A 15,162-nucleotide genomic window follows, 5' to 3' on the forward strand; every position below is an offset into this window, starting at 1 on the left:
TCCATGAGAGGGGATGGGAGGGCCCAGCCGCAGCGCCCTGGCCCCAGGGGCTGTCCCTGTTCCCGGGGGGCTGAGCTAGGTCCCCGGCACTGCACAGCTGTCTGCCGGGCGGTGGCCCTCGACCCACGCAGGCTGTGCAGGGCTCCAGCTTCCAGAGGCAGGCAGCGGAGGAACAGGTTCTCACGGGGCGGGGGGGGGGGCGGGGGGGGTGGGGGGTGGGGGGGGCAGGGGGGGATGGGGGGGCGGGATGGGGCAGAGGCCTCCCGGGGTCGGCCCGAGGCAGTACTTTCCTGCTCAGAAACTCAGAAAAACCATTTCAGCCAAAGGGCAGGCAATGCACGGTTGGCCCTCAGTAGCGCTTTTAATGCTAATTAAGCCAAGGTCAGAAATGCAACACGGGTCATCAGCTTGGTACAGGGGACTGGGGGCCACCCAAAGGCGTTCGCCTGCTGAAGGTTGTGTGACCTCCACTCAGCTCCAGGGGGAGGGCCAGCCCGGTCGAAGCCCGCCCACAATTCCGTGTTTCCCTCGCAAGGGCGGCAGTTAGTGGGGACAGGGCGGCAGCGACGACACGCAGGGTGAGTGAGGGTCACACAGCCCCGAGCTCGGACGCTGCGCCAGGCCCGGGCTTACGTGTGTTCACGCGTTATCACCCGCTCCCGTCAAGATCTCCGGGACACCTCGGGCCAGCTGTTGTCACCCCCTCTGATCAACAAGGCGTCAAGTTTGGGAGGACACGCAAATCACCCGGGGCTACACGGCAGGAATCACACAGGATGCTGGGCTTCAGGGACCCGGGGAGGAGGTCCCCACCCTGGCCCAGAGACCTGGGGGTTCAGGAAGGTGGCACCGTGTAAATGACACCCGAATGGATCTTAAGGAAGAGGTGATCAAGGGCAGGAGAGAGGGAGGGACGTTATTCTCGGATGAAATGAAGAGCAAAGTCGCAAACGTCACAGCAGAATGTCTTCTGTCTTCGGGGCACGGGGACGGAGAAGGACAGGACAGACAGTAGACGCCAGGTGTGTCACACTGGAGGTGACGGCCATTCCCCAAGGAGGCCAGCCAGGGAAATGACAGGGGCAGATGGGCCAAATAGGAAGATCCAGGGACGCCTACTCACGAAGGATGGGGGAGGGAGGAGACGCAGGAAGGAGGCCACAAAAATGGACCGAGAGCGGACGGAAGAGTGTCTTGACCCGCCAGCTGCTCCGAAAGGGAGCCAGCACCCACGAGAAGGGGACAAGGGGGGCCAGCTGAGGGCCCCGGCAAGCAGCGTGACTCCACGCCACCGCCACAAGCAGACTCGCGTGTCTGTCTGGGTCTGGAAGGCTCGCGGCGCCACATTTGTGAAGCCGATCTGTTCTTCCCTAGCCAGCCACTTCCAGGAAAGCCGGAGGATGCTGCTTCGCGCGCACCCCTTGTTTATCACTTTAACTCTTCCCCTTTCCCCCGTTTCATGGCAAAAATAACATCCCAGCATCAGAAAAAATGTTTTTTATAAAATGCCTAGAACCCTGCCAACCAAAACCAACCATTTCGTATTCTCTTCCTAAATCGGTTCAACTCTCTGCCTGGTTTCACAGAGCCTCACACGGCACGTAAAGCCGTCAAGCAGGGCCTGGTTCTGTCCACAGCCAGACCTGCGTCGCCTGGTCTGGGGCACTTGCTGACAAACGGGTCGGGGCGGGAATGAATGGTCAGGGTATAAATGCCTCTGTGGATTCTGCTCTGTCACTGGCGGGGCTGGAACTGCCCTCGGCCTCCATAAACCCGTCATAATCATCGTCCTTGACATTCCCTCTGGCAAATGTGCCACAATTTAATTAGCAGTCCCCGTCTTTGGAAATCCAGGTCACATCTTTCTTTATTTCTTTTTAAATGTTTCTATTCTAAATGATATCTCCTTTCTAAGCCAACAAGAAATCCAGAAAGCTGACAAGAAAAGAGGTAGAGTTTTGATCACTTCAATGTGTAATGCCACGTTATGAAGATACCGCGAATGAAGTTAAAAGGTAAGCCACTGACTTGTAGAATATATTTGTAAAATATGTGATAGTCAAAGGATTACTATCCTTTGTACAATATAAAAGGAGCCAGTAGAAATCAGTGACGAGGAAAATCTCGATGCCCAGCATATAGGGAACCCGATAGATAGGTAAGAGCTGGTAAGAACACATGTATCTCCACGACCCCCTTGGATGACCATTGAGAAGGGGTGGGTCTCTACCTTCTGACTTGGATGGGACTGTGCCTTCTTTCTGCGTTGTCTGAAATATTTACAACGACTAATAATTTTGTAATTACCAGAGCCATAAAAAGAAGTAAGTTGATGTGTGTATAAATCAAATATTGTACCACTAAAACTGACACTACAATTGCAGGAAAGCTTGGGGCAGATGGGCCGAAGGGCACACCCTTTCTCTCACTCTTGGCGCCTCCTGGCAGATGGTTTTCCCAGAAGGTTAGAGCAGTTTGTGGGGTGTTCGGTTTGTTATAAATGCACAAAGCAGGCTGATTCCTCCACGAGGACGATGGTAAAACTTTCAGAACATAAAGCATCTCACCTCTGGCCAGTTTGTTAATGTTAATCCTCCCTCTCACATGGTGTTTCCAGACCCCCTTTAACTACTCCAGTCCCCTTTAACAAGGCCCCCTCAGTGCCTTGTATGCAGTAGGCGCTAATACATTTTGCTTGTTCGACAGATTCATTTTGTGGTACGCCCCCGCCCCACAGGTCAGAAGAATTAGCACAGGAAGCAACTGGATTATTTTCAGAAGAGTCATTAAAAACACCAGTTAGACCCAAGACAGACTAGGCAGAGGATGCCCTCGGGGCTGGATTAGCAGCAGCCTGCAGACCCACTGGCCCACCCCGTCGGCTGGGGGGGGGGGGCGCCGCTGCAGGCTGGGGTGGGAGGAGATGCTCCACCTGGCCTGGCCCGGCCACTCTAGACGGACGCCTCCTCCCACCAACAGATGCACCCTCTGGACTTCTCCTGAGTACTCTGAACTTCCTTCCCCATCTCTGCACCCTTGCTGGAGGCCACCCACTCTGGGGGCACAGGGCAGACCCTTCTCTCCCTCCTCATTGTGGCCTTGCCCCTTCTTGCCAGGGATGAAGAGCTGGTGTGGGACCCGGGAACCAGCATCCAGCTCCGCAGGCCACAGCCTCGGCCCTTCTGTTCTGCAATTTGGCTCTGATTTCTTAATTTGAAATTCTTCCTTGACGAGGTCTTTATGGCAATTAAAGGGTGAGCCCTGCACGCAGGGATGAGCCCGTGTGCAGGCCGGATGGCACCAGGAGAAGTTTCAGCCCACGTGGAGGCTGAAGACCGAGGCTGAAGCCCCCAAGGGGCTGGCTGTGCACTTCCCTGAGCTCCTTCACCTCCGCCCCGTCCCTGCGAGATTCAGGCAGGGTTTCACACCCTGACACCCCAGACAGCTGGAAACTTCGCCCCCTGGAACCCCTCAGGGCTCTGAACTCCGTGGCCAAGTTGCCACAAGGCCCCAGGCCTCCTGCTGCAGCCTGGCTCATCATCCAGGCCCCAGCCCTCCTGGCAGAGGCAGGCAGTTTCCTTCCGCTTTATCTTGGTTCTGGAAACTTAAATTGGCTGCAATTCTGGTGGCCAAGTCAGGATCAGGAATGCAGGTCAAGGACGCCAGGGAGCCTCTGGGCTGATCTGGTGCAGGCAGAGGGGAGGGGTAGCTGCTGGAGCCTAACCCCAGGGGCCGTCCAGGATGCAGGAGCACGAAATTAAGCAGAACCCCACTCTGCGGAAGAGAAGGGGAGCAAAACGCAGAAATAATGTCACCGTAAGCACCGAGCCTTAATGCAAGAGCCAAACGATCTCCAAGTCAGATGCAGAATCCAACCACTCCTCGCCCCAGTAACCCAAACCACTGTCACTCTTCGCAAAGATTATGGCGGCAGCTCCTCCTGGACTCGCGCTAGGCGCCCCGAGCCAGCAGTGGCTGAACCCGGGGGGGGGGGGGGGCGCGTCTCTCCACTGCCCAGCCTTCCGCGCGGCACCATCTGGAAGAGTGGACCACGTCCGCGGCACGGAGCTGCCACCCCTCACCTCTCTGACGCACAGCCCGTGCAGGCCCCCGCGTACCACGCCCGCCCTCCTCTCCTGTGGGGGGGGAGGGGCTCGGCCTGAGGCTGCTCCCTTTGCTGGAAGGCTCTTTCCTCCCATGGACACGGCCGCCTGCTCCCTCTCTACCCCGGTGTGTTCCTGCCCAGACACCCTGCCGAGGTCGGCTCTGCACACTCCATGACGCACCCCTTTCCCCACGTGGCTTTTCTCCTTTGCACTAATTGCTATCCACCATGCTACATGTTGCATTTATTTACACCATCTCACCTGTTTCCCACTAACATGCCGGCTCCTCCAGACCAGGGATTTCTGTTTCTTCTCCACTCAATTCCCCGGGGCCTAGAACAGCACCGACACACGGCAAGGGTGGCGCTGATGAAGGATGGAACCTCGGCTCCTGGGGGCAGGGTAGAGGCAGGGGCTGCTGGCTCAGGGATGGAGTAACTGGGCAGCAGCTTAGTTGGTCAAATACTTATGGGGCGATTATTATTCTGAATGCAGAATGAGCCAGATGGAGTAAGGGCCACCCCCAACACACAGTGGTACGGAGTGAACCGTCACGGAACCTCACCCTCTGATCGGTGGTAAATGGCCCTGAAGAGCTGCGTTCGGTGTTTGGGCGCTCGAAGGAGATGGTCTGAGAGAGCAAAGGTCAGATGACAACAAGACACGGAGAATAAATAAGTACCAAGCTAATGAGCCATCTGCCGGGTGGTGAAGTTTCCACACCAGGCGGCACAATAGCTCTGCAGATTGGTCACCAGATGAGCCCAAAGAACATCAGAACGTTTGACAACAAAATTGAGCTGTAATAACTGTGCTCCTTCCAATTTTCTGGGGATACGTTTTCACAACCGTGAGCCAAGTGGCCAACTGTGGCCCCCCCACCAGGGTTGACCCTCCACCCCAAAGGCCTCCTGGTACCTCTTCTCACCTCCAGCCACGTGTAAAGCAAATCTCGTGGTGCCCGGGAGCTGACGTGGTCCCGTCGCTGCGCTGGACACAAGAGCAAAACCATCATCATTCTTTGAGAGCCAATCGGCCCCCCACCCCCCACCCCAGAGCAGGCAGGGGACGTGAAGCGACACGTGCTAGACCGTCCAAAGGCTGAGGAAGGCCACTTCACCTACAGATGATGACCCCATGCTCGCCAGGGGTCCAGCCTGGCCAACTCTCCAGGCAGCTGGGAGGAGTCTGGAAAGCCAGTGACTGTCCTCCAGGTGGAGGCCAGATGGCCAGCGAAGGAAAAGCAAAGACCATTGGCCGTGGCCGTGGTCAGCCGAGCCTGGGCGGACCGGCAGGGAGGAGGGAGCCTGTGTGCTCCAGCCACTCTCTCAGTAAGCAAGCCCCAGACATTCAACAGATGAAAAGCAGTGGCTTGGAATTCTCTTAGAGCGAAACAATAAGTGCATTCTCCGCCTGGTTTCGACACCAGCTTCCAAAAGCAACAGGCACTGAGAGCCATTCAGCATCATCACCCTCCCAAAACTTGTTCCCATCCCCTGAGAGAGCTGGGGAGCTGCAAAGGCAGCCCCCGCTGTGATCTCCAGGTCAAGAGCTGCCTGCAAGCCCTCCCTTTTTTCCCACATTCCCTGTGGCAATTAACGAGGGGGGTGGGGACCAGAACAGTGCTGAAACCAGCAAATAACTGGTGGCTGGGTAATCCTCGCTCTGGCTACATCAAGGACAGAAATAAAATTGCCATTTCAGCTCTGGGTGCAGCTGGAAAAAGCTTTCACTCTCGAGGATGTACAGAAAACTTAGGGGAAGGAGGTACATGAAGGAGAAGAAACTTTTCCCATCTCCTGTTGAAATTAAATGAGAATGGCACTCACAGCAGGGAGAGCAGGAACCCAGGGGGATTCTCCTAGCGTTAAGTGGTGCTTGGGTTTAGATCATGACCACGAATAGCTTGCGGCCCCATATGCCAGCCAGGTGCTTGCTGATGATGGAGTATCCACCAGCAGCAAAGGAGTCCCAACTGGCAACTGTCCACTTGCGGAGGCGACCAGCCCTGCGGCCAGAGGGGGTCGCTGTGGGATTCTGGTCACAGCGGGAGGTGACCAGCCCTGTAGCCAGAGGGGGTCGCTGTGGGATTCTGGTCACAGGGGGAGGTGACCAGCCCTGCAGCCAGAGGGGGTCGCTGTGGGATTCTGGTCACAGAGGGAGGTGACCAGCCCTGCAGCCAGAGGGGGTCGCTGTGGGATTCTGGTCACAGGGGGAGGTGACCAGCCCTGCAGCCAGAGGGGGTCGCTGTGGGATTCTGGTCACAGCGGGAGGTGACCAGCCCCCTGCAGCCAGAGGGGGTCGCTGTGGGATTCTGGTCACAGCGGGAGGTGACCAGCCCCCTGAAGCCAGAGGGGGTCGCTGTGGGATTCTGGTCACAGGGGGAGGTGACCAGCCCTGCAGCCAGAGGGGGTCACTCGCTATGAGCACCTGTCCAGAGGGCACTTGGAGACAGGCTGCCCTCTTGGCCCTGTCCCCAGGGCGGCTGGACTCAAAGGGAAGATGAGAGGGTGTGCCTTAATGTGGGAGGGGAAGAGAAGGGAGTGAAGATAAGGGGGAGAGGAGAAACGCGGAGGGGAGGGGAAGGAGGGAGGAAGGCGGCGTGGGGAGAGGAGGAGGGGCGGGGAGAGGAGGGGCCGAGCCTGCGGCACGGGCCGCGGCGGCGCGCTGGTTGGCTGGTCTCCGCGTCCTCCCGCCCCCCGCCCCCTCCTCCCACTGCCCGCCCTCCCCGCGGCGGCTGGCGTCGAGAAAGTACAGTAAAAAGTCCAAGTGCAGCGCTCGTCAAGATGGGAACGGGCTCCTCCAGCTACCGGCCCAAGGCCATCTATTTGGACATCGATGGACGCATTCAGAAGGTAGCCCCCTCCCCAGGCTTCCCAGCCCGGCGCGGGCGCCCTCCCGGCGCGCCCCCTGCGGTGCCAGCCCGGCGGCGGCCCCTCCCCGGTGCCAGCGCGGGTCCCGGAGGCGGGTGGGGGGCCGGCCAGGGGGCGCCGGCGGGGGAGGGGACGGCGGTCCAGCGAACCGGCATCAGTGGAGTCTGCTGCGGCCCTCGACAACTCGGGCCGGGGGTTGGTGGGGCCCTGCGGGGCAGGTGTCTCCACGCGCGGCCCCGTGGAAAGGCGCGACTGCAAGGGGGTATTTTTTCCATTTCGTGGGCAGAGCTTTCTTTGTAACAGATCTGATTAGGCTGAGTTCCTCCGTTCAGAGGCTGGTCCGTTAAGCCTTTTACTTCCGGTGGAACACTCACCCGGGGAGCCGGTGGGCAGACCTGCCGGGCAGAGTCCTCAGACAGGGCGGGTGCCCGGAGCTCGCAGCCCCTGTGGGGACCGGGCACTGCTTCCCGGCCAGCAGGGAGCGGGTTGGGCGTGGGGTGTTGGTAGAGGCTGGCTCAGCGGGGGCGGCTCATCCGCCCACCTCCTTCAGTTACCCATCTCAGCAGGTGGTCGGCTCTGACCGCCAGGGGGTGACCCCGGGGCTGCTGTACCTCCTGGGCCTGCAGAGAGACTGGGTGACCTTCTGGACCAGCTTTACATTCAGAGCATCTCCTGCTTCTCACTGGCAGAGAGGGACAATAAGAAAGCTGGCTTGGAGCGGGCTTCTCTAAGCTCCCCCTAAGGTCCTGTAGGCGCGGGGGACAGGGAAGGCCGCAGTGAGGGAAGCGCTCCCAGATCTCAGCTGGATGTTTCGGGGAAGCCCTGCAGCTGCTGAGGCTCACTTTGCTCTTCTCAAGGTGGCGCACGCAGAGCCGGGAAGCAGGGGGAGATGCCCCAGCCAGGCACGGAGTAGCCTCGGGGGCTCGGGTGTCTCCGGTTCTCACACAAGCCTCTGCCAGCTGCCTCGCTCTCAGCCCATCCCCTGCTTGATCCCAGGAAAGGAGAAGTATGGGCTCCCCTTCTCCCACTGTAGCCCACTTCATTGGAACCGTATAACGGGGAACAGGAAGCAGCTGAAACAAGGGCAGGTGGTCCACCCCTCGTATTTCATCAGCACAGGGCAGCTGGTGACCTGATGCAGGACTCCCCCCAGGTCCCCTGACTTCCAGGGCTGGGCACCTGTGACTGCACCAGGAATTTAACAGCCTCCCCAAAGGAAGAAAGGGCCCTCCGCTGAGTACTTCCCTGCTCCAGCATGGACACACATGCACAAGCATGCACACACCTGGGGACACGCATTCACACACAGCATGCACATTAAAATATGTGCACACACCACATGTAAACACACAAGCACACACACACACATGCACACACACAGGCACACATGTACACAAGCACACATGCTTTTTCTACCCCAGCAGAGGAGAATTATCAAAGATTGGCCCTTTTTATCTTTGGAAAGAGGTGAGATGAGATGCTGTCACCATCAGAAGTGACAGTTCCTTCCCAAGAACTTCCCAAAGGTTTCCTAGAGAAATTCAGTGGGATGTGGGTGAAAAGTGGAAGAGAGGGTCTGGAGGGAGGTGAAGGTAGAGTGGCGGGCTCAGCTCAGCTGTCACTGTGGGCATTTTGCGGCTGAGATGCTCGAGGTTTGGGTGACCTCCACGAGAGCAGCCCTGCAGGTGGCCCTGGGAGACCGCGGGCACCTGCGCTCAGGGGGTGCCAGATCTGACGTTGAGTGCTGGTTCCACCACTTTCTGTGATCCTGGGCATCTAACCCTTGGCTCCTCTGAGCTGGCCTCCTGGTCGGTAAAGTGGCACAAAAACGTCTGCTGCATAGACTGTCGTGCACAGTGAGGGAGGCTGTGTAGACAGAGCGCCCGGAGCGCTCCGGAACACAGCGGGTGTGACGCCGCTCTCTCTGTTTCGTCCACGCCCTTTAACTAATACAGAAGCGGGGAGACAGACCGTGCTCCTCAGACCTCGGCCATCTTTGTCACTGCTTCTTGACCTTGCTCTGCGCCCTCTGCCTTTGTTGCGGGTCCTGCTGGGGGCTCCTGGCTGCACCTTTAGCCCTGGGGGAGAGCCGGATCATTCGGGCTTCCAGGCGTGCGCCAGAAAGTCATAACCCCGCGCTCACCTCGCGCTGGACGCCCAGCAGCACTGTTGGGACTTGAGTCCTGGGTTGAGAGCGCCTGCAGCAATGCTTCCAGCGGCTGCGGCTTCTTTTCTTAAAGTCCCAGGCACTGGATGAATCCCTCAGGTTCCCGGCATGCAGTCGTGTTCTCTCTCCCTTTTATCCCCATCCCATCTCCTTTCCGGCAAAGGTCGCTCTTGAGGGGAGGGCCCCGCGGAGTCGGCGTCCGGGGATGAGGCAGGCACCGCCTCTGGCGCGCGCGCTCTTCTGTCCGCCCCTTCGTCCCTCCTGCGGCTCCCCCGTTGTTTCTGTGCCCTGTCCGTCCGGTTCCCCGGCTCCTGGTCCTTCCACGCTCCCCCCCGGAGAGGGCCCCAATGGGGAAGAAGATAACAGTCAGAACAGTGGCTTCTGCAGATGGTGTCTGCTCCAGCAAAGCTTGGGGTGCAGACGTAACGTTGCCTGTAGGGCGAGCCGGCCAGCGTCGCCGTCTGAGGGCGTACCCTAGGTGTACCGTAGGTGTTCCAGGTTCTTAGAGGACCCGTGGCGGCCCTCGGGAGGCTGGTTCACTGCTTCCTTGGTGTGAAGGAGACTCCAGCACACACGGTCACTTCACCTGCTCAGGTATCCAGTGGGAGGCCGCCACGGGGATCTGGGGTCCACTTGAGGGATCCGTGTTCCATCCGCAGGCTTCTCCTGCAGAGGCTGTGCAGGGGAGGCTCAGAGGGCAGGCATGGCTTATCTTCCCGGGTCTGGGTCTACACAGAAGCAGCATCCGAGGTGGCCGGGAGCCATGCCAGGAGCCAGACGGCGGTCCTGTCCTAAGCACCTCCCCTACCATCCCCACGGCCTCGGGTTAGTCACCCAACCTCTCTCTGCCGTGGATTTCTCCACGGTCACGTGGGGACGCTAGTCGTGCTGCGTTTTGTAGGAATCAAAGCAGACAGGGCAAATAGCTTAGTTATCCAAACGAGTTCACTGAGCAGCTGCTATGTGCTGAGAGCTGGGATCCAGTGTGAATGGAACATTCGTGACACTTGGTGAGTCCCCCCGAGCCATGGCCCCTCTGCCCCCTGCTTCCCCCGGGAGGGACAGGTAGGAAACTGCCACTGTTGCAGGGTGCCTGGTGACGGGCAGGACACAGCGGGATTCGGCGGGGGGGAAGGGGCTGTGATGCCGGCCATACATGGGGCCCGAGGAAGAGGCTTCCTTCCTCAGAGAAGACTTGCATTGTGGGGAAGGAGCGCTTCTCGCAGACCGGGTGGCCTCAGGGGGACCCAGGCCGGGAACTGCCGGGTGGCCGGGGCTGCGGCCTCTCGCGGCCAGCAACCCCTCTGCACGCCTGTCCCATCGCCTGCTCCTCCACCTGCCAGGGGGGCAGGTGGGACCTGGCACCTCGCAGCCCCAGATGGAGGAAGAGGGAGTGGGAGCCCCCAGGCCCGGAGAGCCGGAACCGCAGCTCCGCGGACCCTGCTCTAGGAGCTGACGCGTCCGGTCCCTACCCAGAGGGCTTTTGCTGTTTCTCTCCGCGGCTCCCCCGACTTCAGAACGTGCCCCTTTCTCCCACCCGTGTCAGAGGAAGGATGAGCTCGGCTGGCTTGCCCGGGGCATGACGGGACGATGCCCTTGGCGTCAGGGAGCTTGAGGGGTCCTGCCTGGTGGCACGTCCGGGCGTGGGTTTGCCACCTCCTGAATGAGGCAGTGAGGCCTTTGTGGGACCCCCGGACCTGGCCTTGGGCTTGGGTTTGGTGAGAGACCTCATCTGGGCAAGACTGACCATCCTGGAGGCCGTGATCAGCGCCATTAAAGGGACCGCCTGTTGGTGCTGGCCCTGGCCCAGCGGCCCCCTGGGGGCGAGCCCCTTGTCGTGGGACCACCCTCGGCCTCTCTGAGCTGCCACGTCCTTGTTCCTGCCTCGCTCCGCCGCTGGAACTCAGGTCGTAATGGGCGATCAGCCACTTGAGTTCTGCTGAGTTGTTTCTGCTCTAAAATAATGGAACAAATGAGAAAAGTCCAAAAGGAAGGGCAGTTAGAACATTGGAAAGTTGTTAACATGTCAGCAGAGGGCTGTTCCCAGTTCCCAACGCCTCGTTGTGGTGGGTTCTCCCCGCCCTGTGGCTGTGCCCCCTTCCCCGCTGGGGCTGAGCCCCCGTCTGCCGGGCCTTCTCTCCACCCCGCTGCCCTCCCCCCAGCCTGGCCCCGTTGACACGTGGGACCCCAGGCCATGAAGCCGGCGTTCAGCCCCCCTGGAGCTGCGGGGCGGGCCTGCCATCCCCTCCCCAGAGGTTCCCCCGGGGCTCAGGCTGGGAGCCCCGGCTCTGCCCGGTCTGCCGCAGTGTCCCTGTGCTCCCCCCCTGCTCTGCTCTGGCTCTGCTCGCTCCGAGGACGGCAGCCTCCGCTGCCTCTGGCACAGACACGAGCCAGCGCTTCAAGCTGGCTGCTCATCTTCAGCCTGTTCGTTGCAGGGTGCACCTGCCCCCGTCTGGTCCAGCGCGGTCCGCGTGGCGGGGCCTGGAGTCCCTCCCTGGCTCATGGAATGTCTTTCCCCTCCTGGAATGTCTGGCTGGCTGCCTGGCGAAGCCTAGTGAGGATTCCCGTTTGCCCTCAGACGTGCGCCCCTGCTTTGCCCCGCACTCAGAACGTCCCTGTCCTGCCGACCGGAAGGGTCTATGCCCGTTTGCACAGGGATGCTCTCCCCGGCCAGGCAGCCCCGGCGAGTCCTCTGGGCTTCTGCACTGCTGTCCTCTCTCCACATCACTGCCCGGTGGACAGCGACTCCCCTTGGTCACCCTCCACAGTCCCAGCAAAGTCGTTTATCCTCCTCTTAATGGTCATAATGTAAGAGCTTTAAAAAGATATTGCAATGGTAACAAGCTAACTGCAACCAAGGGAAGTTGGAGAGAGGGGGTCATTGCATACCCTTTCAGGGAGTCCGGTGCAAATGGAGGGATAGGGCTGGTCGTGATGGGGAGAGGACCCAGCCCCTCGCCTGTGATGACCCTCTGTCTGCAGCTGCACCAGAGCTGGGCTGTGAACACTGATGTCTCCATTTTCAGTCTCTTTTTCAACAAGTAGCTCAGCCACTGAAGTCAGCCAGCCTGACTCCTGAGATGCCGTATCAGGTGCTTCCAAATAGGATCTCTTGGAAACTTAGTCTCTCAGATTTTGGCCCGAGGTCGTGGAGAACTCAGGAGGCTGCTGGACTCCCTCCTTCCCACTAGCTACGGTGGGAAAACCTCTTAAACCAGACACTTTCTGACATCCGGACGCCCCAGCACGGGGTTGGCTGGAGGCCCGAACCTCACTAATGTCGTCAGGGTTGATGGATAGTGACATGGAGACCTTGGCGGCTAAGTGCAGGGGGGCCGGAGCTGCTCTCGGCGGTCACGTGGAGGGGCAGAGGCCGTGGTGCTGGACAGACAGCCTCTCAGTGCCCGGCTCTGCCACGGAAAGGTCACCTTCTCCTCGGTGAGGCGGGTGCAGTGCTGACGCCGCCCACGGGGTGATGCGGACGGCGCTGAGTAGCACTCGTACAGAGCCCAGGGCGGAGCTGGCCACCCGGGGGGCTCAGGAAGCACGTCCTGTCCCCCCCCCACCCTGTCCACTCGGAGACTCTAGAAGAAGCCTTGGCAGTGCCTTGGTGTCCCCGGTGTCATATCTGTGAGCCAGCCCTCTGTGACAGACAGCCACAAAGAGGGGGGCAGTGCCAAGGCCCCGAGACCCCGGGCCACTGCCCAGGGCACCTCCCTCTCTGACCCGGCAGAGGCGAATCTCTTGCCCTGAGCGAGAGGGCCAGTGGCCTCACCAGAGCCCTTGTGGGCTGAGCGGCTGCTTGGCCTCAGAAACGTGCAGAGTACGGCTCTGAGTGTCAGGGAAGAAAAGCAAGGGCAGGGCGCCCCGTCAGACAGCTTCTGGGAACCCTCATTTGCACGCTCAGCCGGGATGCTGAGCCCTGTACCAGCCACGGGGACCCCGACATGGGCCCGGCAGTGGGCAGTGGGGGCTGGGCGGACAGGTAGCCTTGGGTCACTGCAGGCTGGGGCCCCACTCCCCTGTCCTGGGTTTGCGGTTTGCAGGTGGCAGCAGCCTGCACTCCTGGGGACTGGGGGAGGGCTTTGGCAAGAAGGGCTGAGAGGGTCCCCACAGGACACAGAGGGACCTCAGGTGTCCATGTCAAGACAGCTGCAGCCCAGCCCTGCCCCGGTGAAGGATTCCTCTGTGCTCCCATCCCCTCCCCTTCGGCCGGACAGGCCACGAGATGGGAGGGGGGCCCCGGCAGCCGCCGCCCAGGTGTGGCAGAGGATGGGCTCCAGCCTGGAGGATGGCTTAACGGCCGGTGCAGGCGGCGTGTCAGGCGCCCAGCTCGAAAGCCGTTGAGATGGAGCCATAGCCCTCTCACTCAGCTCATCGGGCTAATTCCTCCCACTTTTGTGGTTAGGTGGTTGCATTTCCAGGGTTCTGACCCTTTTTGAGAAGAAAGTATTCTGAGGCAGTGCACGCTTGAAGATCCAGCTGTGGGAGTATAAAGATGCACCCGTCTCTCCCTGGGCACCAGGCTTACAGCCGTGCTGTGGGTCACTGTACGGTGCATTCGGGTGCCTGGGAAATGGCACCAAACGTTTTCGATCTCAAAAACATAACCTCTGCGGTCAATGGTGTGGTCATTTGCCTTGGCCGCAGCCCTGCCTCCCTGCGCGCCCCCCCGATCACCCCCACCAGGTACCACATGTGCTTCTCAGTTTCCAAAGCTGATCACCCGATAGGGACTTCTGCCTGGACAGAAACTCACAGCACCTCTGAGAACTCGGTCTTGACACAATTAAAGAAGAGCCAGAACGTTGCGTTCAGTCGGCTTTAGATGCACCCTGCCTTACATTTCTTTCAATTTTTAAAAATCGTAGTAAAATACACATGGCATAAAACTTGACCGTCTTCGCCATTTTCAGTGTACAGTTAGTGACATGAATACATTCACCTTGTTGTGCAGCCGTCGCCACCATCCATCTCCAGAACTTTCTCATTTTCCCAACTGAAACTCTGTCCCCACTAAACACGGACTCCCCGTCCCCCCTCCCCAGCTGCCCGGCAACCACCGCTCTACTTTCTGTCTCTGTGAGTCTGAGTCCTCGAGGGACCTTCTGTAGGTGGGATCATACGGGATTTGTCTTTTTGCGACTGGCTTATTCCGCTGAGCCCAATGTCCTCAAGGTTCATCCTTGTTGTAGCAGGTGTCAGAAAGCCCTTCCTCTTTAAGGCTGAATCCGATTGCATTGTGTGGATGGACCCCATTCCATTTATTCATCCATGAATTTGCCTGCTATCTTTTAAACCTGAGTCCTTTCTACTCTTATCACCTCAGTTTGCAAAGCGTAGGTCTGTTGCAACAGTGAATTATTGTGTCTTCTGGAAAACTTTGCATTTCCAAAGCCCTCCCCCATTTCCCGGTCCTGGTCGAGTTTATCTAGGGCAGTTGTGTGTGGTGTGGTCTACGAAGTGACATGTTACAGGCGGGGACAGGAGTCAACTGTTCAGGGAAGACAGATGCTTTTCAGATTCAATTACACTCAGTCCGTTTACCAGCAACATGACATCACGGCCGAGAGCACCGGTTCTGGGGCGGGTTTGTCTGCGTTTGCACCTGGGAGCGTGCGGGCAAGTTACATGCCTCGGTGTCTCCGTCTGTGAAGTGGGAGGAAGCCGGCGTCCACCTCACAGGGCCGCTGTGATTAAATTCAAGCGTGTGTGCTGCTGAAATGGGGTGGCATGTGGTGTATGCTTAGGAAGGTCCTGTTATTTTTACTCGTTTGTTTGTTATTTATGCGTGTCATGGATTCAAGCCGCCGGATCTCCGTGCCTGGCTGGGGGAACCTTCCCGAGACGTGTGGCCCTGTGTGTCCTGCCATGGTTCCAGGCACAGGACCGTGTGTCCAGGAGTGCTCTGCGGAATGAGGGGGCCGGCCCAGCCCCTCGGGTGTATCCAGCTCTGTGATACCCGGTGACTGGGTTCCCCAGGTCGGCCCCCAAACCTCTTCCCAGCAAAGAAAAG

General features: G+C 59.3%; 1 protein-coding gene across 2 annotated transcripts in view; it reads left to right on the forward strand.

Annotated features, from left to right (window-relative positions):
• Positions 1-6,724: 6,724 nt before the first annotated feature.
• PDE9A (phosphodiesterase 9A) overlaps positions 6,725-15,162 on the forward strand; it is a 103,901-nt gene continuing 95,463 nt past the window's right edge. Inside the window, exon 1 of one of the 2 annotated variants that reach the window (XM_067035182.1) lies at positions 6,725-6,961. In XM_067035182.1, coding sequence (XP_066891283.1) covers positions 6,893-6,961 — 69 coding nt within the window. In that variant the 5' untranslated portion in view covers positions 6,725-6,892. The remainder of the gene's footprint in view (positions 6,962-15,162) is intronic. The other variant, XM_067035181.1, reaches the window with a different exon arrangement.

Source organism: Kogia breviceps, chromosome 5 (assembly GCF_026419965.1).
Source record: "Kogia breviceps isolate mKogBre1 chromosome 5, mKogBre1 haplotype 1, whole genome shotgun sequence".
Classification (NCBI taxonomy): Eukaryota; Metazoa; Chordata; class Mammalia; order Artiodactyla; family Physeteridae; genus Kogia; species Kogia breviceps.